Raw genomic sequence first — 27,088 nt, forward strand, 5'->3', positions numbered from 1 at the left:
TGAGCTGGCCCAAAACAAACACGCTTCTGGCTTGCCTGCCTTATGACTCAGTTCATTAGGCAGAGCCTTGGGCAGGTATAAATAACACACCTCTTCTTATACCATGTCATGTGTGTGAAAGCAAATGCAAAAGGTAAGTGCACTTTGGGCAATCCCATAAAATCCCCTCACATCAAACAAGAGGGAGCCCCCTTGTAAATCACATTTGCATGAAATAGCAATACAGTGCATTTAAAATTATGGGAAGGTCACATGTTGTTACAAGCACTCTCAGAATTACAACATCTGTCAGCCATCTCAAGCCACAGGTGCAGAAGAAGATTACTCAATAGGAACCAGGCCTGAGGGACTGGTGTATTCACTGTGTTCCAGTCAGATGTTTTGGGGAAATCTCCAAGCAAGGCATGAAGGCAATATCCCAGTCCTGTTTCTCCCGGCAAGATCTGGATTTCAAGGTATACTTCCAATGAAAAGCTAGGTTCCATTTAGCTACCATAGACTGAGGCTGTGCACACATCACCAACTTTATTTACCGTATTTTTCGCTCTATAAGACGCACCAGACCACAAGACGCACCTAGTTTTTGGAGGAAGAAAACAAGAAAAAAAATATTCTGAATCTCAGCAGCCAGAACAGCAAGAGGAATCATTGCGCAGTGAAAGCAGCGATCCCTTTTGCTGTTCTGGCCTCTGGTATAGCTGCGCAGCCTGCATTCGCTCCATAAGATGCACACACATTTTCCCTTAGTTTTAAGGAGGGGGAAAAGTGAGTCTTATAGAGCAAAAAATACGGTATTTATTTATAGCATTTATTTCCAACTTTTTTCTCTGAGGAGCTCAAGGTGGTGTGCATGGTTCTTCCCTGTCATTTAATCCCACAAACAACCCTGTCAGGTAAATTAAGCTGAGAGACTATGAATTGCCCATGGTCACCCTTCATGACTGAGTGGAGATTTCAACCCTAGTCTCCCAGGTCCTTGTCCGATGCTCTAACCAACACAGCAAACTGTCTCTCCTATGCTGCTAGGTTCTTTTTGTCAATTTGGATCAAAGCTGATTTGGGGGAAAGCACATCAAGGTGCAGTATTTCATAGGAAACAACAGGGCGAATATGGATTGGCGCTAATGTCATGTGTGCACAGCTTCCCAAACCAGTAGTGGGAGCACACTGGATGCAGATTAAACAGGAGTGTGTACACCACCCTATTCTTCATGAATCTAATGCTTTTTGAAGTCATTCTCTCTTTTTTTAAAAAATATGTCTTTATTAATTTAAAATAAATACATTTATGACAAAACAGATGCACACACAAGTAAACAAACATACAACCAATCAAACAAACAAACAAACAAACAAATAACAGAAAAATAAAACAAATCACCACACTATAAGATACAAGAAGATCAATATAATTATCATAATATATACTCCTGATACTGAACACAATTATAAAACTTATAGAGAAGAAATTGAAAACTGACTTCCAATTAATCTCACTGTACTTTATCTATCCATTACTTTATACCGCACAGTTATATATTTCTTATATAATTTCTTTTTACCTCCCTACGAACTTATATTTATACAATACAGGGATTCTTGGAGCACTGTTGCTTATGTAGCTAAAACAACACCATGCACGCACTCAAAGAGTAGGTATCAGCAGATCTGTGAGGTCACCAAAGTCTGTAGAAGTGCAAACAAAAAAATATTTTTTTGAGGTGGAGACAATTGGGGAAGCACAGAAACTGCCTAGACTGTCCTGGTCTGCTTGTATATATTATAGGAACATATGTCTTGTTTATGTGAAAAATTTGGGGCTGGCTTTTGCAGCCCAACTCCCTATCAGTGTCCTCTAAGTCTATTATTGGTCAGAGAAGAAAGGATGGTGGCAGGAACTAGTTAAAGCAAAGCAGATCTTAATTTTTCTGTTGCAACAAAGTTGTGCAGGGCATGGGAGGGTGGACAACAGCGGGTATAAATCTGTGGGTTTAAGAAATAAACCCACTGGATAAAGTTTGAGTGCTTCACTTGTAGTTTTATAAATCATTTAATGTGCCAACACAAATAGCAGTTATTAAAATTGCAATTGCTGTATAAGGAGTTATTATTATGACCGGAATGTAATTGAAATTAATAAGATTTTGGAATGCAGAAATAAAGAAAATCATCAAACCATCAATTCTAGAATTATATAATTTGGTATTTGAATGATTGCTATTAGCAATTGTATTATATACAGTATTGGTATTGTTACCATGAGGCTCTTATTGGATTGTAATTGAAAACTAATAAAATAGAATATCAAAAAAGAAATAAACCCACTGGAGCTCAAAGATCATATAACAGTGCATGCATCAGTTATGTTCTTGAGGTCAAATTGATGCTAACGGCTGCTTGTGACCTAATGTTCTCTAAGCCATAGATTCTGGTCAACCTTTTGAAGCAAATGCATGAACTTCTGTTCATGAAAGCATTATGCAAACAAGGATTGCTTAATCATATACTCCCCACCCAAACTCCAAAAGTACTGTGAATGTGAACAAGACAGTGAGTGGCATTCAACTAAGTTTTACTCAGAGTACACCCATTGAGAGTAATGGCTCTTTATTTGTATGGGTTGTTTAAATAAATAAATGAAAATAAATGAAATAATAATAATAATAATTATTATTATTTATACCCCACCCATCTGGCTGGGTTTCCCCAGCCACTCTGCGTGGCTTCCAACAAAATATTAAAATACAATAGGTTCAATAGGTGAGTAAAACTTAGTTCAATAGCACCTAGTACATCTCACCATAGTGGAGAAGACATCAGGTGCCTTGTGTGCTTGCTCAGTCTGCTGGCCAGGCACTGCTACCTGTTGGTGGGCAATTTCTCCCTTTTTATGGTTCTTTAGCTTTGCACCAGACATGAACTGGATAACCCTTAAAGAGAGGATGTCTACAAACAGAGGACCGCCCTTAATGTAGGACACATGGCCACACCACCAAGAAAATGCATGGGATCTGGCTATAGGAACAGTCACACACCTTGTAGTCACTTTCCTCTCCCCCACCCTCTCCATCCCTCACAAGCCTCTCAAATGAGCTCCTAGCATATTGATTTCCTAGTCCTTGTTCAGAGTCTAAGGCTGGGTAAGGTATTTTTTTAAAGGTCTCTTGTTCGGCCTGAGATGGTGGGAAGAGCAGGGAATAAAGATGACGGGATGTGTGTCCCCCACTCTCTTCTGCAGAGAACAACCTAATCAAATTTGGTTGGACTGCAACTCCCAGCTTCCCTCACCATTGGGTGTACTGACTTCATCTGATGGGACTGTGACTAATAGCATACAACCAGATAGGCCAATTTCACACCTGGTCTACACTGATCCTCACACTTCGTGCTTTTAATGAAGTGCAATGACATGATCGTGCACTATTTTGTGATACTGTAGCCACTGGGAGGTAGGGTTGCCATATTTCAAGAAGCCAAAGTTAGGGTAGGAGATACTGATCCGGACCAATGGCCTGATTTTACATGAGGCAGCTTCCTATGCTCTTCATGGACACCTGCACCTGTCAAACTGTTGCTTGTTACACAACTGTTAACATCACAGATACCTGGTTTTCATGGCACAGTAGGCCAAACTTGGGCTTCGTGGGACCATGCAAATGTGTGGGCTCCCAGATAGCAGCTTGTTGCTGCTTTGCTCTTCCACAGCTGAGCTTAGCCAAGGTTTGGCTTAGCATAACATCGAAACCTTGGCTCGTGGTTAAGCTTTCTCCTCTCAAACCAAAAGCTGTAGCCAAGGTTTGTTCATAGTTTGGCTTACTGTGTCATGTGAATGAGGCCAGCATCTCTATCAGCGCGGAAATCAGTATTAATTCTGCAAAAGTAAGTGTGCTGGAAAAGCCACATGCGAATTATAATTGGGTTCCCTGCAGTACAGGCTGCTGAATTTCTCCTTACAAATAAAAACATTTAACATTTACATAGTGTTTTGCAATCCTGTGCATACCTGGAAGTAAGTTTTATTAAGCTGAATGCACCTTACTCCCAAGTAAGTACACAAAAGAATGCAGCCTTAGAATATTCACAGCACTTCACTTCAATGTTGATCCGTACTATTATCTCAACATGGCCAGGGGTGGGGTGGAGCTGAGAATGAAGGGCTCACCTAGGGCTATAGACAGTGTAATCCTAGGCATATCTACTTAGGGCTTGCCTCCAGGTATGTACAGGAAGTCTAGCACTGAAACCCTAGTGACATTTTGTGCCAGAAGGGACGTTTCAAGAGGGGACTTCCTGGTTTACATTTGAGACCCTGAACCATCATTGTTACATGAGTTCTAAATGTGAACATAAAAGATAGCAATCTAAAACATCAAAACAGTTTTCTGCATAACTTTATTCTTAGGTCTTTCTTTGCATGCTTCTTTCTGGGAATCAGCGGGTCAGGTTTGTTTGCTTTTTAACTAAACAGTCTTTGGGAAATCAAAGCTACTCATTCAAATGTGCTATTCGAAAATATAAGTATGTGACTATCCCTTTTCTTTTGTTTTACTGTCTGAGTAACACTTTAAAATGCCATTTTGTCTTTACGGAATTTTTCACCAGGAAATAAGAGAGGGAGAACCCCAGTGACACTGTTGAATGCTACCATGAACTTTTTACAAACCAAGAATGAGGAAAGCCCCTTGTTAGAAAAGTATTGCTGATATACTACTCCTACTACTGTTAATATATTGCCCTATACCCAGAGAGCTCATGGTGGTTCACAGAATAAAATCAAAATATAAAGCCACAAAATATATAATCAAAATTAAAAACAACAACCCAATAACCCCCCCCCCCAAAAAAACCCCACTGCTTCCTTCAAACAGGCAGAGACCACTCCCTCTCGTAAAGAGGCATTGGTCACCTCCCTGGCCCAGCCAGCTGTTCCCTCCCTGTTGGTTTTTAACAGTCAAGAGTGGTAAGGGCCTAGAGTGCAGGTGGTCGCCCTGACTGATCCAAGCACCTTGTCCACATCCTCAAGCCTTACCAAGTGAAACTCATCCAACACAACAGGACTAGACTGTGCTCTGGACACCCCATGAGATTCATCTGCTATAACAGCAGAGTCAAGGTTTTGGTGGATGCGAGCGATTTTGTCCTCAAAATGCTTTGCAAACAAGTCACAGCGAGCTACTGTTGGTTCTGACACCTCCTTTGGGCCAGCCTGCAAAAGGCCCTGTACAACCCAGCAAAGCTCTGCTGGATGACATAATGAGGATGCAATGGAGGCAGCAAAGTATGCCTTCTTCGCTGCCTTCACTGCCACTAGGTAGGCTCGATAATGAGCCTTCACCAGTGTTCGGTTGCATTCATTCGGATCTTTCCTTCACTTGCATTCAAGCCGTCTCCTAGCTTGTTTCTATAAATATAAATATTACTGTATGCAAAACCAATGAATTTTGGCTATGCTTCTTCTAGCTTACAGTTTTTCTTAGCTAAATAACACAATATTATGGGGAAATTATTTCAAATATATTACCTGGATATTTGAGTTTATTTAGACATATACAGACTGAGCATAGGTGGAGGCACAGCTTGAAGACACCCAACAGACATCCCACTCCACTGCCCTGCATCTCAGATAGCTCTGATGCAGACAAGGAACATGCAAGTATGCAGTGGCTCCACTATTCAGATCCATGTGATGATGATAATAATAATAATAATAATAATAATAATAATAATAATAATAATAATTTATCTATACCCCACCCATCTGGCTAGGTTTCCCCAGCCACTCTGGGTGGCTTCCAACAGAATTAAAATCACAATAGAACATCAAACATAAAAAATTTCCTAAACATTCCTTTGCTGCTTATTAAACTGAATGCGACAGCCAGTCGGTGTAAGAATGTCCTGTAAGTAGTATTGGTCTTGGGCAGATGTGTGAACTATGTGTGTTCTCTCAGTCTCTCTCTCTCTCTCTCTCTCTCTCTCTCTCTCTCTCTCTCACACACACACACACACACACACACACAGAGTAACTACAGCTAACACTGCAATAAATCCTTACTTTGCCCAAATAAACAGGACCTTCTATCGCCCTATTGCTCTGAATTTTGTGAACATGATGATACAGGAAAATCAACATCCCCGTTGAGCAAGAGAGATCGATGTATCCAGTCGATACGGACACGGGTGTATTTGCATCATTCTGCTCATCTGAACCTCATTAAACCTGCTGGATTTAGATGTGGGCAGAAATGGGCATCTCCATTTAGGGCCACTAGCGGTTGTACCTAGTTATAGCAGGAGTGGAGCCATTGAGTTGCAGAGTTATTAGAGAGCATTCAGTGAGAAAGTCTTTCTATATTTTTATGGTTTGAACCTAGGAAAGCTTTTGCATACTGAACACTGGTCTTCAAGACTGCAGATGGACACAGGAAAGAAAGAGCGTAGTGGCCAAATTGCTCATAGGTCATGATTATGAAAAGGGAGACACCACAGCTTGCCTTTCTAGAGTCACTTGGAATGTACACACAAACATCAATATGAGTCATATTTATTTGCTTGACATACATATACAAAATCCAGTTCCCAGGAAAAACAATTTTGTGTTTGCTAAGAGAGAAAAAACCCACTGATGGTGTCTAAATGCAAAGGGTATTGCTATTGGAAAATATTAGTCATCGTTAGAGAGGCCAACTCATTTTAAATAGATTGCTTGACATATTACTTTAAGAAGATGAATAATAGGGAATTCTTGTGTCACCTTACAAGACATGGAATTTGATATACCAAATTTCTAGATGTAGATGTCTTAGTAGACAGCAAAGAATGAAAAGGCATGAGAGAAAGAGGCACGTTGATATGTTACTGTGGAATTCTAGGGGATTGCTTAAAGCAGTTATATAAAACAAAGAACACTGATGACGAGTTATTTCAAGGAGCATGACAGGCGTTGTAAAATTTCCCAGTCTCTTTACACAATAGTCTGTCTCCTGTTCACCCTGCAAATATAGGAACCACCAGTTTAATTTTAGCACAATCACCAATTCCCAACTTTACTAGTGGATTTTCAAAGAAATGGTGAATTTAGGCACCAATCATTCCCTGGTTTTCAATAGGGTAGCTTCCCCCACCCCTTCTTTTGACTTTTCAAAAGTGAGTTTGCAGACATCAAACATGCCTTCTTTAGAGCTTCTGGTTTCAAGTTTACATTGTTGCCTGACTTTTAAACACCCTTTATAGTCATGGGGTGATATCCAATTGCAGAGTCCCACATTGCACAACTGACATCCAGGGCTGGATCTAGACACATCAAAGAAGCATTTCAGTTAAACGCATTGTAAACTTTGTATGAGAAATCAGGTTGGCAAAAACTGAACTCCACAGCACCATCTGGTGTCACAATGTTATAATGCATATGCAGTAAATATAAAATGCGTTTTCTTTACCAATCAAGCTGAGTCCCAGGTTTAAAACTGGGCATATCCGTCCTTTCTTTCCCTATCCCATTTCCTTCAAAATCTGCTCTGGAGGGTTGTGGGATCCTTTGTAGTAGAGGTGGGTACAGGAAGGAGAGAAAGAAGTGGAAGTCCTATAGTGTTCATTGCTGTGGTGTTAGATCTTAGCCATGGGATGAATCCTGTGCAAGGTTAGTCTGCTGAAATCCCAAACAGATTAATTCTATACAGGTATGCTGCCTCATTTTGCATTCCTAAGCATGTATGTACATGGAAGTATGTCCTATTGAAACCAATCAGATTTTTTCTATTTTCAAGAAAATGAAAATAAATAAAAGTATGTGTTGTTTTGTATGTGTACTTTTATGTTCCATTGTCTTAAAACAAAAAACAAAAAAACTCACACACAAAACCCTAAAATAGCAAAATATGTTGTTGCTGTTATACAAGTGTGCATGCCACATAATCAAAAGTTTCTTAAGTGGTGCACACCACAAAATCTTATAAAAGGGTATAAAGTTAATATATAAAATTCTCCCAGCAGTAATAGACCTTTTGATGATTAGCGTATTCATATTGACTCCTAATCTTTGTGTGATATGTTTGTATCAGGGACCATGCTGAGGAGGGCTGCACTGAGGAAGAAGAGTGGGAGCCACCCCCTCCCGCTGATCCTGATCCTAAATCTTCCCAGGAGCAGGAGGGCAGCATAGATTTGGAAGAGTGGTTTGCAGAGGGGCAGAGTTCAGAAGGCAGAAGCTGGGAAATCTGGATGGGGAACAGCTAGGAAAAGAAACACTAGAAGAGAGAGTTAACAGATTCACAGTCTCTGGACAGCATTCACCCCCTCCTCCAAAAACACAGAGAGCTCAGAAAGTGTTAGAACAGAAAGTGCAGAGGGTACAAACTCAGTCTACAAGATGTAAGAGTGATGTAGATTAATAGGGATGGTGGGGGGAGTGACCCTTAATTGGGAGCACCGCCACTTCTAGGAGATGTGTTCTTTGTTCTTTCACTGTGATTATTAAAGATTCTAACTGGTAAGATGTTCCTTTCGTTTGATCTTCTTATCTACTGCCACGGGGAGAGGAAGCCAATTCCCTGAAGCCTGACAATTTGTTTGCTTATAGTTACGTTTCTTCTTTTTACTCTATCCAATGCTTTTCTTAGCTGTTCCAAAAGATAAGTTGGAGTCCATTATTCCACACTGGGTGCACACAATCAAAGCTGCTTCTAAAGCAACATAGTCTCTGTTAATATATGTAATAGAGGTCCTGATGCTCCAAGTTTAACATTGGATCTTTGCTTCTTTCTATTTTTTTAAGGACTTGTTTCTCAGTCCCTCTGTGCTTTGATCTGAGTTTCTGAGTTGCTTCCCATGCTGAAATTAGGCTCAAAAGAAACATTCTATTTGAGCAAGTTTTTAATACATTGTGGTGTGTGCTTAGTTGCATTATGTGCGTGTGTTCAACACTTTCCCTGGTTTGCTAATATGCCCACATATTCCAAAGGGTTGGTGAACCCTGTCTTAAAGTAATGTGAAAATATTGTATTGAAAGGATGCTGATCTGCATAAAAACTGATGGAAGGACTGAGGTGTTCAGGCCCTCTGAAGTCCCACCCACCGCCTTCTCACACACAGATTCACACCCTTTGTTGCAATACCAAACTATGTTGACTCTGTGGAGCCGCCTGAGAACTTTCCATTAGAAGCTTCACATGAAAGCAGAGTGCGACCTTCCAGGGCACTGCAAGAGGATGGTGAAACTAAGTCATTTTGTATGTCGTATTTACAATGGTTTTTAGGATGTGAAAAATGAATCTAAGATTAGAGTGGCAGTTTGCATCATTCATGGCACATGAGGCTCATGTTTTGCATAGAGAGTGCCCTGTGTTCGATCCCTGGCATCTCCTATTGGGTTTATTTATTTGTGGGCAGGGTGGTCCCTCCCCCTACCTGGCCTGATTACCTTGGCAACACCTCCCTGGTGGGATTGGGCAACTGGCTGAGGTAGGCGGAGGCCTCCAGGTATCCCACCTGGGGAAGGCCAAGCCAAGCCTGTGTTAATGGTGCCGCATAGGGTCCCGGGGGCTGCACGCAACCACACAAAGGGTGCCCGCCCCCCCATTTAATGTGGGGAGTGGTCATTCTGCCAATAATAATAATAATAATAATAATAAATACCCCACCCATCTGGCTGGGTTTCCCCAGCCACTCTGGGTGGCTTCCAACAGAATATTAAAATTCAATAGTCCATTAAACATTAAAACTTCCCTAAACAGGGCTGCCTTCAGATGTCTTCTAAAAGTCTGGTAGTTGTTTTTCTCTTTGATATCTGGTGGGAGGGCGTTCCACAGGGTGGACGCCACTACCGAGAAGGCCCTCTGCCTGGTTACCCGTAACTTGGCTTCTCGCAGTGAGGGAACCGCCAGAAGGCCCTCGGTGCTGAACCTCAGTGTCCGGGCAGAACAATGGGGATGGAGACGCTCCTTCAGGTATACTGATCGCAGGGTGGGCTTGCAACATAGAACATAAGTGCCAATACATAACACAATATCTATACAATGTAAAAATCAAAACAGTTATATAAATACAATAAGTACATAATAAAATACAGATTCTCATAGCAGGGACAGCATACAAAAAATAAAGGAGGAGAAAAATCAGCAGCTGGATATCTAAAATACAGAACAGTGCACAAATGCAGGATCTTCTCTCTATCCAAAAGTAGCTCTTAATCCCGGCCACCACAGAAAATGACAGACCCTCCCAGCTCTCACCTGGGAGCCTTCCTGTCATCTCTCAATCTCTCACCTTGTGAGATATTCATCCTGCAAGTCCAGTTTGCCTATTTCTGTGCTGTGGCAGCCAGTTAACACAGACCTCTGCACCAAACTGAATCAAACAGAATGCAGCTTTGTTGCTCCAATCAGGCCATAAGCCTACACACTCCCAGAATGGTTTCAGTTCAAGAACCAAGAAACCACTATACTGAGAGCCCCACAACATCCCTTCACCTTCATCAGGCAACAGGATTGGGAAATACTTTTGCCGGAGATATTGGAGAGCAACTGCCTGGCAGACCAGGCTATATTGGGTAAATCAACCGCAGATTTGTTTGATCAGTAGTTCTGGCGACTTCTGGGCAGAAGTGGTCATGGGGTGGGGAAGAGCTGCTATGTTAGCTTCCCGGCAGGTGGGTTGTTGTTGCTTACCAGGAGAAAAAAGGGAAAGAGCAAGGGGGTGAGGAGGACAGCATGGTGCAAACACATGAGCAGGTGCCTCAGATTGGCTCTGTTGTTGTTTGCACCATGCTGACTTCCCTACCATCTCATTCTTCCCCTCTTCTTTCTGGTAAGCAACAGTGACAACACCTGCCGGGAAGTTTGTGCAGTGGCTCCTCTCCACTCAATAAACTGCTTCTGCCTCTGGGTTCCTTAACATTCGGTAATGGTGAGAAAGCTTTCCTATGAGATACGTTGCACACCACTCTTCACTTTCCATTTAGCACCTACCCACCCACACTCTTTTAGGTCACTAACAAACTCAGTCTTTTGGTTATGATTTGTGTATATACCCTCTGTGTCCTTTGCAAGCAGTTAGGCTTCCTTGTGTCTTGAGATCCACATTACTGTCAGGCTTGGACTTGGACTGGCAGGCTTTGACACAGGAGAAGAAAGAAACAGAAGGAGGCTGAATGGTAGAACCTGGGTTGGAGGAGAGCGGGGGACACTTTGCAAGGGGGAGCGGGGAGGCTGGCTCTCCTCTCTGACCTTCCTGTGGAGCAGCCAGCCTCAGAGAAGGAGCGGGAATGGGGGTTGATCAGCCAATGGGGGAGCATGAAGGTGGCAAAGACAGAAATGGAGTCTGAATAGGAGGGTGCAGCCTTGTCTCCTGGAACCAGATGCTTCCTTCACAGATAGGAGCAGACCCACCTGCCCTAACAGAGTGCGCTTCAAAGCTTTACATTCTCACAATGCATTCTCACCCGTGAGAGTTTCACGGGTGATCACACCACACTTTGTCTTTAAAAGCTGGTGGGAGAGGAGCTTTTGGGGGCACATCTTTGTCTCTTGTGTCCAGTTCTGAACTTCTTGTCCTGCTGAATTGTGCCTCCTGAGCACTGCCTGCTCCTGAGCCTGTACCAATACTTGTCTGAGTAAAGATCTCTTACTTATAAATAAGAGTCGCTGCTTGCATGTGTTGGGCAGGAACCAGGACACCTTGCCAGATTATTAGGGCTTTTTTGGCAGATGATGGGAAAGGAATGACCCCAAACCAGCCATTTAAAAAACTGTTGCATTGCATCCAGTCACCTTGATTTTAATTCACTTATTACATAGTTCATCTACCCCAGCTGCAACAAAACATGTCTCTCCCATATCAGCCTCTACAGCCACAGCAGGTGCTGTAACCTTCCAACAGTTTGACGTTACCCTCAAAGGCTCCATTGTCTCCTAAGACAGATGGATATCAACCAGAACAGAGTTCTAAGTATAGATGTAATATGATGCCAGGCACATATTTCCTTTGCATGAGCTTTTCCTGAATGCAGCATCATGCTTATTGTACGCTTTTATTCTGTAAACCACCCTGAGATCTTATGATGAAGGGTGGTGTATAAAGTTTAAAATAAAATAAATATATCATCGGGTATTTCCTGTGCTCACAGTAGAAAATATAGATGGTATTATTTTTCATTCTGAAAATGTTTTTGGGGAAAAAATTAAAAGAGAGAAAGAAGATATATTATCTAACATTTTCCTCCTGGATTTCTGTTTCACCAAGTACACAGCTGTTGTCAGTTTGAATTCCAAGTATGCCAATAAGCAAAGCTTAGGAATTAAAACTGAAACTGCACGGTCACGATCTGCAGAAAATAGTAACATGCTTCCTACGCATGATACCAACGCATCTTATTCCTAAAGAGCATACAGAGGGATGTGGGTGTATTAAAAATGCTTTAGGATACAAAGAGTACAGTGCAGGGGTGCCAACTTGAATAAAATATGGGGGGGGGGGAGGTAAGCCCCACCCCACATAATTGATCATATTACATGGCTCATGCACACCATTGGAATGGCAATGCCCATCAACTTTGGGGGGGGGGGGGGATTCAGGAGAGTTAGACTGAGGGGGGAAAACTGTGGTGAAAGGTTTGCAGCCCCACAGCCCCAATCTGACATGTCTACATATATGGTTGTCAAAAGCGGGGCATTTTGATCCATATCTTGTTTAATTGCTTCCTAAATGAATGCAGTATTATGAGAGGATTATTCCACCAGACCAAAGATGCTGAATGACACAAAAGAACTGGGTGTTTTAGAAAACCATGATGCAGGAGAAAAGGTTGCGCGTCATATCAGCGTTCTGTGAATACGAAACTAACATGAAACTGTGGCAATCTCACACGAGGCCAGTTTGATTAATGCTTTCTCTTTCATGAAAACTAGAGCTAGAAATTGTCGCTAATAATATGTTTTTAATCCAACCACAAAGCAGGAGATAAATAAATGAATAGACTGCGTTATACTAGAAAAATGGAAATGCAAACATGCTGTGTTGGAGGAAATTGTTTGAGTGTTCAGTTCTCGCCTTTTGGTCCCATGTGTTCAGACATAGACATCCAGAACTGAGCAGAATGCTTAAGGTTATCATAAACCTTTCTGCTTCTGAGAAACTTCAATGACTTACAAATGTATACAATGACCTACAGATGTTTATAGAAAGGCACTGTCTCAAACAGCTAGGTGCTGGAGATGTAATGCTGGAAATGCCTTGTTGAGACACATGACAAGGGCATGCACAGTAATATATTCTTTTTAGTCTCACATTGTTGACACATCAATTTTATACTGGTAAAACCCTTGATATTTGCAGCTGTTTGTGTATTTTAAAACTATATTCCAAAGGAATATAGGAATAAAGTCTGGACAACAAAAGTGAACTTTGTGAGCTATTATGGTGGCTAAGCAATTTATATATACCGTATTGCTACAAGGAGAAATACCCACTGTCTATTACACAATGTTCTAATGAACTCACTGCCCTGGCTGCATCCAACATATTTCACATATATGTCAATTCTGCGTGGATACCTATTTTGGTATCTGGCAGGCATATATTAATTTATATGATTCATTTAAGATTCATGAAATTATGGTCCCTGTATCTGCAATGTGAATTGTTCGTTGTTTACTGCTATTAGTAGTATTAACTGTAGACTGTCTCTTTCTTTCTTTCTTTCTTTCTTTCTTTCTTTCTTTCTTTCTTTCTTTTTATTTCATTTCCCCCTTTCTCTTCTTCTACTTTACTTGTCAAATTTACAAAGAAGAAATGTTTTTTTAAAATCATTCAAATAAGAGGCAGCTTTTGGAGTATTCCAATCATCACCAGTCTTTCAACAGTATTTATTTTGTGTAAGCACTGGTGATTGACCACAGCGATGCCTTCCAAAACATTTAAGCAAGCCAACCATGTCACAGACCAGAAAACTGTCACACAAGGCAGTGTGTACAAAGGAAAACAATTATTTACATCAGCCTTCAGCTATTGCAATATATTTCCAGAGTACATCAAACATAAAAATGCAACTGAACACATAAAATTGCCAGATAAAAAATTATACAAGTTGAGATTCAGAGTGGCTTTTAATGCCAGCTGTTAGAAATTTTGCAGCCTATGAATTTCCAAACAGTTTCCAAACTGTGTAGAATAGCTGTTGGGAAAGACTTGGTAAATAGCCTTGAGATCTGCCATTCCCACTGAGTCTAGTATCACATCTTGGCCACACCTACTTTGATATGCATAACCCATAAAAGAGGATAGGTATAGGATAGGGACGCGGGTGGCGCTGTGGGTAAAAGCCTCAGCGCCTAGGGCTTGCCGATCGAAAGGTCGGCGGTTTGAATCCCCGCGGCGGGGTGCACTCCCGTTGTTCGGTCCCAGCGCCTGCCAACCTAGCAGTTCGAAAGCACCCCCGGGGGCAAGTAGATAAATAGGGACCACTTACTAGCGGGAAGGTAAACAGCGTTTCCGTGTGAGGCTCTGGCTCACCAGAGCAGCGATGTCACGCTGGCCACGTGACCCGGAAGTGTCTCCGGACAGCGCTGGCCCTCGGCCTCTTTGAGTGAGATGGGCGCACAACCCTAGAGTCTGTCAAGACTGGCCCGTACGGGCAGGGGTACCTTTACCTTTTTATAATTCAACACATTCCGTTAGATCAAAAATAATGATGGAGAGAAAGAAGTGTGGGACAGTAGCCAGGATAAAAACATTGCACAATATTATCCAAATTATTATTGATATCCATTCAGAGATAATGTAAAAAATTCAATTCACTTTTGTCTTCATATTGGGCAAGACTCCAGCAAATATAGAAAGCTGCTTTCTCCCCACCCCCCATCTAGCCCAGCATTGTCCACTCTGAGTGGCAGAAGTCTTCCATCACATGTTACATGGTCTTTTAAACTCAATGTAGAACCTGGAATCTTCTGCATGCAAAACAGATGTTCTACCTATGGTCCGTCCACCAATATGGAAAGATTAGCTCACATTTTTTGATTTATGAAGTACCCTGCAGCCTCTGGCCCAGTGGTGGTGAACCTATGGCATGTGTGCCAGAGAGGGCACTCAGAGCCTTCTCTGTGGGCACACGCGCCATCGCCCCAGCCGAGCCGTAGCTTCCGTGCTGGGGGTGGGGGAGGAGGAGGAGGAGAGGAGGGCTCACGCGTACCATCCAAAGCCTGCAGCACCAGGGCCTCAAGCCAGTCTGTTTTTCCTACTTGGGAGTAAGCTGCCTTGAGTTCAGCAGGGCTTAACTCCCAGGTCAGTAAGCATATAAAGACGCCAACCTAAGAAGGGGCTGCTGGGTTTACATGTTCCCTGGGCTTTCCCGCGGAAGCCAACAGAGAAATTCATTCCATGGAGGCTGCGATCAAACAGCAGCCGAAGAAATGGCTAATAATAATAATAATAAATATATATATATAATTATATATAATAAATTATATAGTAATAAATATTATTATTATTTATACCCTGCCCATCTGGTTGGGTTTGCACACGCAGACGATCATTATTATCTCATATTAAAAATTGGGAGAGGGTGGCTCTTAGTACAGCCCTCCAGTGTACACTAGTGGCCAGAATTGTGGAACCTTCTGGAAAAAATGTACAGTGGTGCCCCGCAAGACGAATGCCTCGCAAGACGGAAAACCCGCTGGACGAAAGGGTTTTCCGTTTTGGAGGTGCTTCGCAAAACGAATTTGCTATGGGCTTGCTTCACAAGACGAAAATGTCTTGCGATTCCTGGGGTTTTTTCCCCCCTCCCCCCCTTTTCCCCAAGCCCCTAAGCCGCTTAACAGCTGTTCGCTAAGCCGCTTAACAGCTGATCTAAGCCGCTTAACAGCTGATCTAAGCCGCTAATAGCCTTTTAGCAGCTAATCCGCTAATCCCTTAAGCCTTTAATAGCCGCTAATAGCCTTTTAGCAGCTAATCCGCTAATCCTTAAGACTTTAATAGCCGCTAATAGCCGCTAAACCGCTAATAGCGCTAATCCGCTAATGGGCTTGCTTCGCAAGACGAAAAAAACCGCAAGACGAAGAGACTCGCGGAACGGATTCTTTTCGTCTTGCGAGGCACCACTGTATTTCCGAGGTTTGATGGCTCATAACACCACTTTGTTTTGCAGTAATACCAGTGCTTTTTTTTTCAGTGGGGACACAGGGGGACGCATACCCCTAAACATTTTGTGAATTTAATGGGAGAAGAAATTCATTGTATTTATTTTTCCCAATTTGAACTGCATTTATTTCCCCCCGGTGGTGGTTTTCTTGAGTCAAAATGAGAGTACCCCTAAACATTTTTTAGTAAAAAAGCACTGAGTTATACCATAAAATTAGATATCAATGAAAATATAATTTAATGAAGGATTATTTATTACAACAGCAGTCATAAAGAAGAAACATGAAACACAGAGGAAAACTGAGATATACAGGTTAAATCGCCATGTTGGCACTTTGCGATAAATAAGACAATGAATAGAATTTAGGTATTGTTTATAACTATCTTATTTTAAAACGTTGGGACAAAAAATAGAAAATGCTAGTACAGTTGTATATGAAAAAGAAACCCAGTCATTATAGCAATCAAGATTCTATATTTGCTGATTAACAGCACATATTTTAAATCTTAAAATATCAAATCTTGAAATCCAGTCTGAATGATTACTAATGCTATTATAACTGCCATTAATAAAGCAAAATATGTGAGAAAGCTTTCCTATAGACCAGTCGTACATTTGTATAATATCATACTCCGAGACTAAAGGGCTTGTCCATCATGCAGCAGAGTTTAGGCATGCTTAAGACCAGTGAAATCAATAGGTTTAAGTGACAGAAAATTCACATTGAAGCTACAGTATTTATGGCCCATGGCTGTTTCAGAGTTTTATTGACTATATCAATTAGCATCTTGAATTGTAAGTAAAAATATTAGAACTTGTGAAGTGAGGTGAAGGCAGCAGTAGTAACAGCGCTCCTGTTGCCACTATGGTCCGCTTTCCTGGTTTATATGAGTGTGCAGACCGCATCCCTTTTCCCCTACCCATGTAATTTTCCACCCCTTCTGTTTCTTCATTACACAATAGTCCACCACTGCAAGTATATAAAATACACAATTCCCTCAAGAGACTTTAAAAAGACCACTTTAAGATGGAATATGATAGAGAAGCAGTTTTAATGACACATTCTGAGAGGCAATCCAGTTACCCCAAGTATAATGCTGTATGTGCTGACATCAAGAAAAAGAATCTGGGAAAGAGAGAACATGTGCAATAAGCAAATCAAATCAAATCCATGCTGAAATATTACTGGAATCAACCACCTTTAAAAAAAAAAAATTCAGATTCTACAAATGTAAATTTCCTCCCCCACCCACTGCAGAAAAGGTTAGAACACAGACATTTCATGGAAGAATGGAAGAATTGCCTTACTAAATAAAACTCAGCAGTGACCAGCCAGTGGCCTCTGGAAGCTCACAAGCATGACAGCCAGTTGGTGGTCCTCTCTTCTTGGTTGTCGCCAGCATCTACTATGCTAGGTGCATCTGCCTCTAGATATTACAGAGGTCCCACCTAGCTATCGCATCTCAAATCTATTGACAGATGTTGACATACTTATGCAAAAACTGTCTGCAAAGCACAATTATAGTCTCCCATTCACTTCAGGAGCACTTTGTACTTGCCTGTGGCATTTGTTCCAAACATAACATTTGAAAGGATGCCAGTAGGAGTTTCTCCTAGCCGTCCAAAGTACATATTGACAGCAGAACAGTGCTGTTTTCCCAAAGTCCTCTGATTATAATATTATAATTGTCAGTACATTTAGGATCGCAGCTTCTAAGTCCTACTGAACTACACTGGAGCAGCTTCTAAGCAAACATACGTAGGATTGTACTGCCTGCACTGTGAGTTTGCGAGGGCCTGGAACAGGGTGTGCATTCTGAGGGGAGGGGGCTCGAAAGATGTGGCTGGGAGGGAGACAGAGTAAGGAGGACTCACAGATAATCAAGCATGCCAGTGGTTTGGGTGGGGGGAGAAGAGGACATGGCTGGAGGGGGGTGGGTCAGATGGAGACTTATAGAAACATGCGTTATGTTGCTTGCACTAACCACCTTCCCACCTGTGGTATCATTGGAAGCTGTGCCCAATGGACTGCTGTTGTTGTTACTGAATGCTAGGCTGGTTCCTTATAAGACCGTGCTGATCCATTATCTTATTGTGAATAAACAGGCTGATCTAGTCTGCATAATTGAGATGGGTGGGGGATGTCCCTAACCTGACATGGTTGTGCCCACCTGGGCACTCTGAGCAGCTTCAGTTCTGACCGGAGGGTTGGGGAGTGGGAGACATTTGCCACAGTTCATAGAAGTTAACTGTCATTTACTAAGAAACCTCTCTGCATGGGAGCTGCACTGCATCTGGTGTGGGGTCATTGTCAAGGCAGGGGTTGGGAGCAGGTTAGCAATAACTCAGAGAGTGTCTGTGAAATTAACTGGTGAGCGCAGCAACTGTTCCCAGCAGGTTTTGCCCCAATGAGGCAGGTGCAAGGACAGAAGGTCCCCTCCTTCCCTCTGTTCTCTAAGACTCCTTCGTCTTCAGGTCCTTCCCAAGCAATCTAAGGCTCCTTCGACTTTTCTTTCTTTGTCCAGGGAGGAGGGGAGCTGGTCACAGCAAGAGGGGGCACTCCCTGGCTTCTTCAGCAGCCACCACCAATCTACCTCTTGGCCTCCCTCCTCTTCAGCTTCCACTCTGACTCTGCCACAGCCTCTTTCTGCTCACTAAACCCTGATACCTCTTCAGCTTTCAGCACCTCCTCCTCCTGATCTGCTCTCTCTTCTCCCTCTGACCACTCATTGTCATTCTATCACCAATTCCTTGGTCTGAGCCTTCTTCCCTGGGGGGTTCCCCAGCTGGTACCTCCCACTACTCGTCTGCATTCCATGTCAGTCATGGAGGCAGGCTGGGAATACTCTTGGTGTACCTTTCAGCTCAACAGCCTCCCTTACTGAGCTACAGACTGCCTCCAGTGTGGTTTTGGAAGAACCACCCAGGTCTCTTGTCCTGGGTGACTTCAGCGTGTGTGCTGCAAATACCTCGAGGCCAGCCCAAGATTTCATGGCCGCCATGGGACTGTTTCATACCATATGGTTATCTGGCCAATGCACAGAGCAGGTGTACCCTTGATCTAGCCCTTGCTCCCAGTAGAGAGAGGGGTGGTCTGGATAGAGTGGAGTGCCTTAGCATGTTGTTGTGGTGAGACCACTTCCAGGTGAAGTTTGGACTTTTGGTGGCAGTCTTACCTTGTATGGTCCACCCCCAGAGACCAGTGGAACCTCGTAGGTTCCTCAGTGTTGAACAGAGATAGTCTGGTCATGGTGAAAACAGCCCAGAGCAGAACTATGCAGCGCTCAACAATACAGAAAAACATACATATATATATTTAGAAAAGTGCAAAAATTTAAAAGTGTCAGGAATAATATTTGCAGTTGAAATAGGTGATATATTAAACCCATGGGGATTTTAGCTGCATCTCCTTAGCAAACATGAAACGAACAGGATATATTGTTTTACAATTAATCTCTTGTGTTATTTTTGTCTGGTTAATCCTTATTTGCATTGAGATCTATATGGGGATTTTACATAGTTGGGGGAAAACCTTTACGCTTTTCAGAGATGTGTTTTAAAAATCTGAAATTGATTTGCCTACCAGTTGTGGCAGTTTAACAGGAAAAACAACAATTTAATTGGGTTTTCAGAGATTTAAATAGTGAAAGGTCATTTTCTCCCTTACAATAAGGACATTTACCTAAAATTTAGGAACTAAAGGAACAAAATACCATGATAAATGAGAAAAGCACCTTTTTATGTTTCCATCATACTGTAATTAACACAGCACAATCTTTCCTTTCTCCTTTCCTACATTTAAATTTACAAGAAGGAAATTATGTAAAAAGATAGAAGGAAGGGGTCTTGGCAATTCTTTTTCTATTTAAAAAAAAAACTTTTTATGGGAAGAGGTTGACCTTTTGGTTAATTTGAGTACCATATCCTGCGAAATGAGGAAGGAAGCTGGATGGTATAAATTAGGAGCCAATCAAGGTGATGGGCATTCAGATCTGGCTTTTTGCCTCTTGCAAATTGAGCTGAACCACAAAGGAAATCTGTGAAGGCATGAACTCTCTCAGAGCCTTTACTCTTCTGTCCCTGGTGCTCAACCTCGAGAATGCACAGGGCCATCTCTCCGAAAGCAGCTGTAAGCGTTTTGCAGACATCCTGCCTCACAAGCTCCGAGAGTTGCGGGTCACGTTTCATGAGATTAGAGATTATTTTGTGAGTATGACGATCCTTTCTTCCTCTAGCAGCTTCTATTGGATCCAGAGTTTAGGAAGAGTGGAGGAAAAAGGCTTTGCTTCTTTTTGTATAGCAATTGAAAACACTTAACATAGCTTACTGTGCTATTTGTTTTTCCATGTTTTGATTTTTTTAAAAAAAATGTTTTCTGTTGACGTGTTTTAAGCAGCTTAAAAAAATATTGTTGTATTGTTTTATTATTTTTCTGTTTGCCATCCTGGACACTTTTGGGAAGAAAGGTGAGATAGACATTTAATAAAATAAATACTTACTGATAAGTACAAGAGATGCATTGCTTGGGACACAAACAACCAAGAATTTCTCCTGTGCAAGCCCCAACAAAATGAATGGGATTCAGTGAATTTTTTGATGGATTGTGCCTTTCATTTCAAATGCTGTCTAATGAAATTATGTGAACAGTTGTGATTGAAACTGACAAGAAAAACTTCTAAGGTTAACTCATTTTCTGATTTTGGGAAGGGGAGAAAACTTTTTAGGAACCAAAATGTTTCTAAGGGGATCTGAGTAACATTTATGTTATTCTATGTTACCATGAATGTCCAGATTTTTGGAGAAAGTTGATATGCATGTGTGAAGGACAACAATAACAGATGAAATGTATGAATAGCTGAAACTCTATATCCATTGCCCCATTTTTTTAGACATGCATGAGAGAAGGCTGGTGATTACATTTAAGTGTATATTGCTTTTACTGTTGTATTTCTGAGCTTTTTGATAGCCATACATTTGAAATCTGAGTTTAATCATTCACAAAAGTTTAGGCATATACTATAATGTATATATATCCTGTGCAATTAAAAGCTTGCTGTAACAATATTTGTCATAGCTATTATCTACGAGTGGATGCAGTAGAGAGGGAAGACCCTCAGATAAGAAGTTGCATCAAATCTGAATGCTCACATGTAAAAGAAACTGGGCGATACTAGATGCTCTAAACTTTTTGCTGATAAGTGGGGTCACACTTATCTGAGTCTTCTTCATTGCATACTCTTATAGCAAGCCAGAGATGATGAGCTGGAGACCATGTTGTTAAAAGAGGATTTACTGGAAGATTTCAAGGTGAGATTTCAATTGTCTTCACGCTATTTGGAAATAAGTCCGTGCTGATCTATGGGGTCATGGAAAGATGTTCCTTGGCAGAAATAAACTATGAGACCAATATTTTAGACATCATGTCAGGCAAGAGGGTCTTTCTTATATCGTAAACCATCCTGTGATCTTCGGATGAAGGGTTGTATAGAAATAACAACAACAACAACAATTCACAATAATGTGAATCTGCCAGTGTATGTGTGTTGAGAGCTAGAAGATGCTGTTTTGAAATGCATGTTATTATATGCATTTGTATTCTAAGTCTGTACTGTTAAAATCCTTGATTGCACCTCATCTCCCTTAACTCCCACTTTCCATTTCCACATACAGTACTTACTTGTGAGGAACTTGTAGGGGAAATTGCAACAGTGCCAACCCTATAACAGTCAGCATTGCTGTATAATATTTAGGTTGTTAGAAGCCTGACTAAGAAAAGCAGTATTCAGTGTACCTTTGCCTGAAAAAAAACAGTTCTGAACAAAATATCCCAAGAAGTCATTCCCTTTCAAAAGTGTTGAGGTTGCACGGGGCTTTGTTCAGTGAATGCATAGTGTGATCTAATGAATAGACAATAGAAGCAAGAAATATCTACTAGGTAGAGTCCAGCATAACTCAGGGGAGTTATTCTCTCACTTATAGCAGCACTTCTTCTTTTGATCTTAAAGAGCAGGGGAGTTCAGGTCTCTTGTCAACTGGGAGTAATCAAGCAATCAGGAGCTAACTGAGGCTTTCTCTGTGTTGTTTTATTTTTAGGGATAATAGGAGTTTTAATGATGTTATAGTTAATTTACATGTATCAAAAAAAAAATTATTGCCATGCACTATGATGGAGCAATGGAAAGACGTTATAGAAAATTTACTGAAATAAATAAGTTGGCAGCCTATGGAGTCACAATTTTTATTTGTATTATTGTTTTATTATTTTTTGCATCAGTTTCCAAGTATGTCATGTGCGTGTTTGGGGAGGGTTTATCTTGGCTTATCAAGTAGCACAAGGAAACTCTGAAGTAAGAAAACATTGTTTAGAGCGACAGAATTGTCATATGTGTACATCGTAATCCATGGAACAAAAGTCATAATGAGCCATCTTATTTCTGAAATGCCTTATTCATGTGCTCTTACCATTATTATTGTCTCCTCTTCCTTTAGGGGTACTTGGGCTGTCAGTCAGTGGCAGAAATGATACAGTTTTATCTGGAAGTTGTTTTGCCCAACGTAACCACTGGCAGCGCCATTCAGCGGACTGTCGACTTTCTTGGAGAGAGGCTGCTGGATCTGAGACAGACAATCAAGCGCTGTGTAAGTCGGCCCGTTTCCTTTCCTAGGCCACCTGCCATGCTCCCAATCAAACTGCAGTTTCCTGCCTCTGTGGAACTGCTCAAGAGGAGTGAAATATGGCATCCAATGGTGCTTAGACCCTAGAAACAAACAGCATGTTCATTAGGCAAAATTAGTGCTCTACAAAATGGGACTACATTCTCAAGTGCAATATATTATTTTGAAAGATAAGAGAATAGTTTCCACTTCTATTTGTAAAAAGTGTTGTGGGGACAGAAATATAAGCCAGAACATGGGTCTCCAGTTGTTTTTTGGATTACTGTTCCCATAATCCCTGAGCACTGGTCCTGCTAGCTAGGGAAGGCAGGAGACTCAAGTTTGGGAACCCCTGTATTAGAGATTTCAAAAATGTAGGCATTGCCAAGGTGCCTTCACCATTTCTTCAGGTGTCAGAGTCAGTGTTATGTATATTCTGGGCTACAAAAAAGATAAAAAATGTCTCCTCCCAGGTAATCACAATTTTGTCCCAAGAAAAGCATAATCCATAATATGTAGAAATTATGCATCGTAAGCATACAATGTGCATAACTTTGCTTATTTTGCCAAATTAATTTTGTTACTGCTATTTAAGCAAATGCAAAAAGTCATTTGCGGCACGGCAGATACTAGAAATCCAGCACAGCCTGTCCTCTAGATTTAAAGTTTCACTGTGCATGACTTACACCATTTCGAACAGATCTTCACAACCTTCAGGTCTAGAAGCTAAATTAAATTCAAGATTCTTTCTGTACTCAATTCTGCACCCAGTAACAATTTCTGCACACAACTGTAGGATGCACGTGGTCTTTGACATAGCTGTATTCATTAAGCACAGTGTTGTAGTTTCTTCAGGAATGAGGTTGCCTTCTCTATAATGGTGACCTCATAAGCAGATTAATAAAGCACAGAGAGAGAGGATTATTATGTATGGGACTGCACAAACTGACCATTTTATCATACAGCCTATGGATAAATATATAAGTTAAGTGCTGATGTCTTCTTTCATAAACCTTACGTAAAATTCTTACCTAAAGCTGCTGCTTCTACAAAGGCACAACTACAGATGACAGAGCTATTCAGTGCCACATCCTAACATTACTTTGCTGTGGTGTCCTCACTGTGTCATCTGGTCACAGTATGACTCAGAAAACAAGCACGCAAGGCCACAAGGAAACCCTCTGTGCTTAGCAGAGTTGCAAGAGGAAACTCTCCTCTCAAAGCTCTTTTCTAGGACTAAGGGGTATTCATGAACTTACGCATCAGAGTTGGGCTGGACCTTTGCCAAGTATAGAGCTGTAGGGAAAGGCATTTGCACTGAAACAAAGCAGAAGTTACCCTCTTCCGTCTCTGATTTTGCGTTCCATGGTGCTTGGCTTTGGATTGTGGTGCACATCCCCACCAGGCCAAAGATGTATCCAGCTTGTTCCGTGTTGCCTGGATGAGCATCACCAGTGGAACACATCTGTATCCCTTGCATAGACAGCAGCTGATTGCATGGGTGGCTCTTCTTTGCACTAATGGCTCTTCCTTGCTGAATCAGGCCAATGCGCAGTAGAGCTCTTAGGATTTTCAAGGATAACCAGAAGAAAACCACTGAATTCACCATTCTTCTGCTTCCTCTTTTCAGCATAGGTTCTTCATCTGTGAAAAGGAGAGTAAAACAATAAGAAACATCAAAGAAACCTATGAAAAGGTACGTTCCTATATCACATGGCTAAACACCCTTGTTTAGAGGCTTTGCACAGTACATCAAAGAGCCAAAACAATTAGTGTGTGAGAGTCATGCATCCTCTTGCTACTCTTCTGGATTAATACATACACTGTAGATTGGATCCTTCCAAATAACTCTGTGGCTTGCCAGTTTAAAAACATTTAAAACCTGAGAAGACTAGCACTGTCAAGTGGAAGTTAAGGAGAGGGAGCAAGCTGACTTCATGGTGCAGGAAATGCAACTTTGTATTTGCAGCCGGGCTTTTAGGTGTTCTTCTGGGCATGCAATGTACACCCTTGGGCAGGTTGCCACTGGCTACAATAAACACACACATAAACCAGTTGTAGGTGGTACTTAATGTTTTATTTTCCAACTCAATCAGCGAAGCTGAAAATGCTATATTCTACTGTCTGGAGTGAGCATTCAGTTTCAAACAACTTTCTTTCATTTTCTGTATCATCCAAGTAATGTCCAAGTGATGCCTATGCTGTGTACTGTTACAAATGAGGACTTGCTTCCTATTACATTAAGAATGCTGTTAAAAAGTGTCTTGAAGTCCAAGTTGTAGTTTCAAAGCAGCTTCCTTCTGTGACCTACCGGTATATCCTGCACTGATCCAGTAATGTCTGTAAAGAGGAATTGTGTAGGTTGCTTGATGGAGATAGATTCTTCTTACACTAGCAATTTGTGTTCATTGTCCCAAATGATGCACTCAGAAACCTTTAAATAACAGTGATTTTTCATCTATTACTCCATTTGTCCAAGTGGCATGTTTACTTAGTCTTTTGTTTCACTGGAGACCCTCTTTTAAAAATGATTATTCTCCTTTGTTCCCTTCTTCAAGCCAGAATGGAATAAAGGCAGGGAAATGAAGGCTAGGCTTCACACAATGGTGCAGAGCTGTGTTGTCGCAGGGAGGGGCTGGCAGTCTTGCTCTGTCAGCCCATCCCCTTCCCAGTCCTGTTCCCCATGCTTGCCTCTCCTTCTTGGAAAGTATCACTTCAATCCTGGTCAACAGAGTTCAAAATTCTGTCACATGTCAAATCTCCAGAGTAGAATAAAGATGATGGAAAAATGCATGCATATTTATCTTGCAATAACTATTATTCCTTCAGTTTGTAATTAATTATCCCTCCTCTTCCTTTCCAGCTGCAAGGCAAAGGCATTTATAAAGCAATGGGAGAGTTTGACATTTTCATTAACTACATTGAAGAATACCTGGCAATGAAGATGAAAAAATGAAACAGTTTTTTCTACTCAGGACAACTAACTTCTGTAACTGGAATATATTTTGCAAAGGTGTTACAAGAAATCAGTATTACACAATACTATATATTTTTAACTTAAACTTATTTATTAACACAGATACCTCAGCTTTTGTCAGTGTTATACATTTTTATAAAGGAAAAGCTATAACGTAATTTATTGACCTGTTTTTGCTTCTCCTTCTCCTTTTACATAGCGTGTTTTTGTCCTTTTAGTTTTCTCTTAGCTTAGGAATGCTCCAAATTGTAGCATTCAAGGAAATGCTTTTTAGGAAGTGAGAAATTTGAGAAGTAGATTCTAAATCTTTATTATGTTTGAGTCAGCATTTTGGATTTAAATGTGAGCACCATGATCCAAAGACTTCAAACAGGTTGTTAATTTCATTAAGGGGACTGTCTGCTGCACAATATTAAGTACATCTGAGCATGTCAGTTTCCATTTCAGGTCAGATGTTAACAACTGATAGTTTGAAAGTACAGCCACCAGGCTGCTAGCTGAAACCCGTCATTGGGAACACAACCCACCAGGGCTTAAAGACCCTCACCAGCTCTTGGTCCACATCCAAGCACAATTCAAAGTGTTGGTGCTTACCTTTAAAGCAAGGGTAGCTAACCTGTAGCTTTCCAGATGTTTTAGACTACAACTCCTACAACATGCATAGCAGTCAGAGACAATGGGATTTTGAAGCATTTGGAAGGGTACAGGTTGGTTTTTTCATCACTGATATATTTTTATTTCTGCTGAATTGCTTTTAATGCTGCCTTTGTTTTGTTTTTAATAATTCATTGTTTTTATTGGACTTTTCACAGTATTTTGATGGCAATGCCCTTCTGAATGTGATTTTTTTTAAAAAAAATGAAGGATAGGGTGGGGAAGTTTGTAAATAAATAAATAGGTCAAACAAGGACAATCATGCACTGAAATATTTTAAAATTTAATATCATTGTTGTTTGCTCGTGCAAAAATAATACCTGTCTCTGCGAGCACTAGTACATGACTTCTGGTACATTTTATTGCCTGTGCTAGCAATGCATCAGATCACAATATGCTTGTGCACTTCTGTGGATCTGGTTACAGTTGCCTTGGCAAATGTGAGACTGTTACTGCCATTGATTTTGCATTTGTTTTTTTTAAAACAGGAACTGAATGTTTTTCTTCTGCATCAGAATGATTTTTAACCTCAAAGCAGATGATTAAGCATGTTTGCTTTTTGTTATGTAAGCTTATAAGGAAATGTGAAAGCTCTTGTTTACGTCCAACACACTCTGATGTCATTAGGCACCCCATGATGAACAATAAAAATAAAGTAAAACAAAAAA

At 41.1% G+C, this 27,088-nt stretch overlaps 2 protein-coding genes across 2 annotated transcripts in view; one reads left to right on the forward strand and one right to left on the reverse strand.

Annotated features, from left to right (window-relative positions):
* LOC310679377 (interleukin-20-like) overlaps positions 1-17,675 on the reverse strand; it is a 53,970-nt gene extending 36,295 nt beyond the window's left edge. Inside the window, exon 1 of the mRNA XM_083444601.1 lies at positions 17,444-17,675. The gene's annotated coding sequence lies outside the window, so the exon portion shown is untranslated. The remainder of the gene's footprint in view (positions 1-17,443) is intronic.
* Positions 17,676-17,850: 175 nt separating this feature from the next.
* Positions 17,851-27,088, forward strand: IL10 (interleukin 10). The gene is made up of 5 exons (XM_083447208.1): positions 17,851-20,341; positions 21,380-21,442; positions 22,625-22,774; positions 24,420-24,485; positions 25,653-27,088. Exons 1-5 carry the CDS (start codon positions 20,183-20,185, stop codon positions 25,743-25,745), a joined length of 531 nt encoding a protein of 176 aa, XP_083303334.1. The 5' UTR covers positions 17,851-20,182; the 3' UTR covers positions 25,746-27,088.

The sequence above is a fragment of the Podarcis tiliguerta genome (assembly GCF_965153285.1).
Source record: "Podarcis tiliguerta genome assembly, chromosome: 6".
In the NCBI taxonomy this organism is placed as follows: domain Eukaryota; kingdom Metazoa; phylum Chordata; class Lepidosauria; order Squamata; family Lacertidae; genus Podarcis; species Podarcis tiliguerta.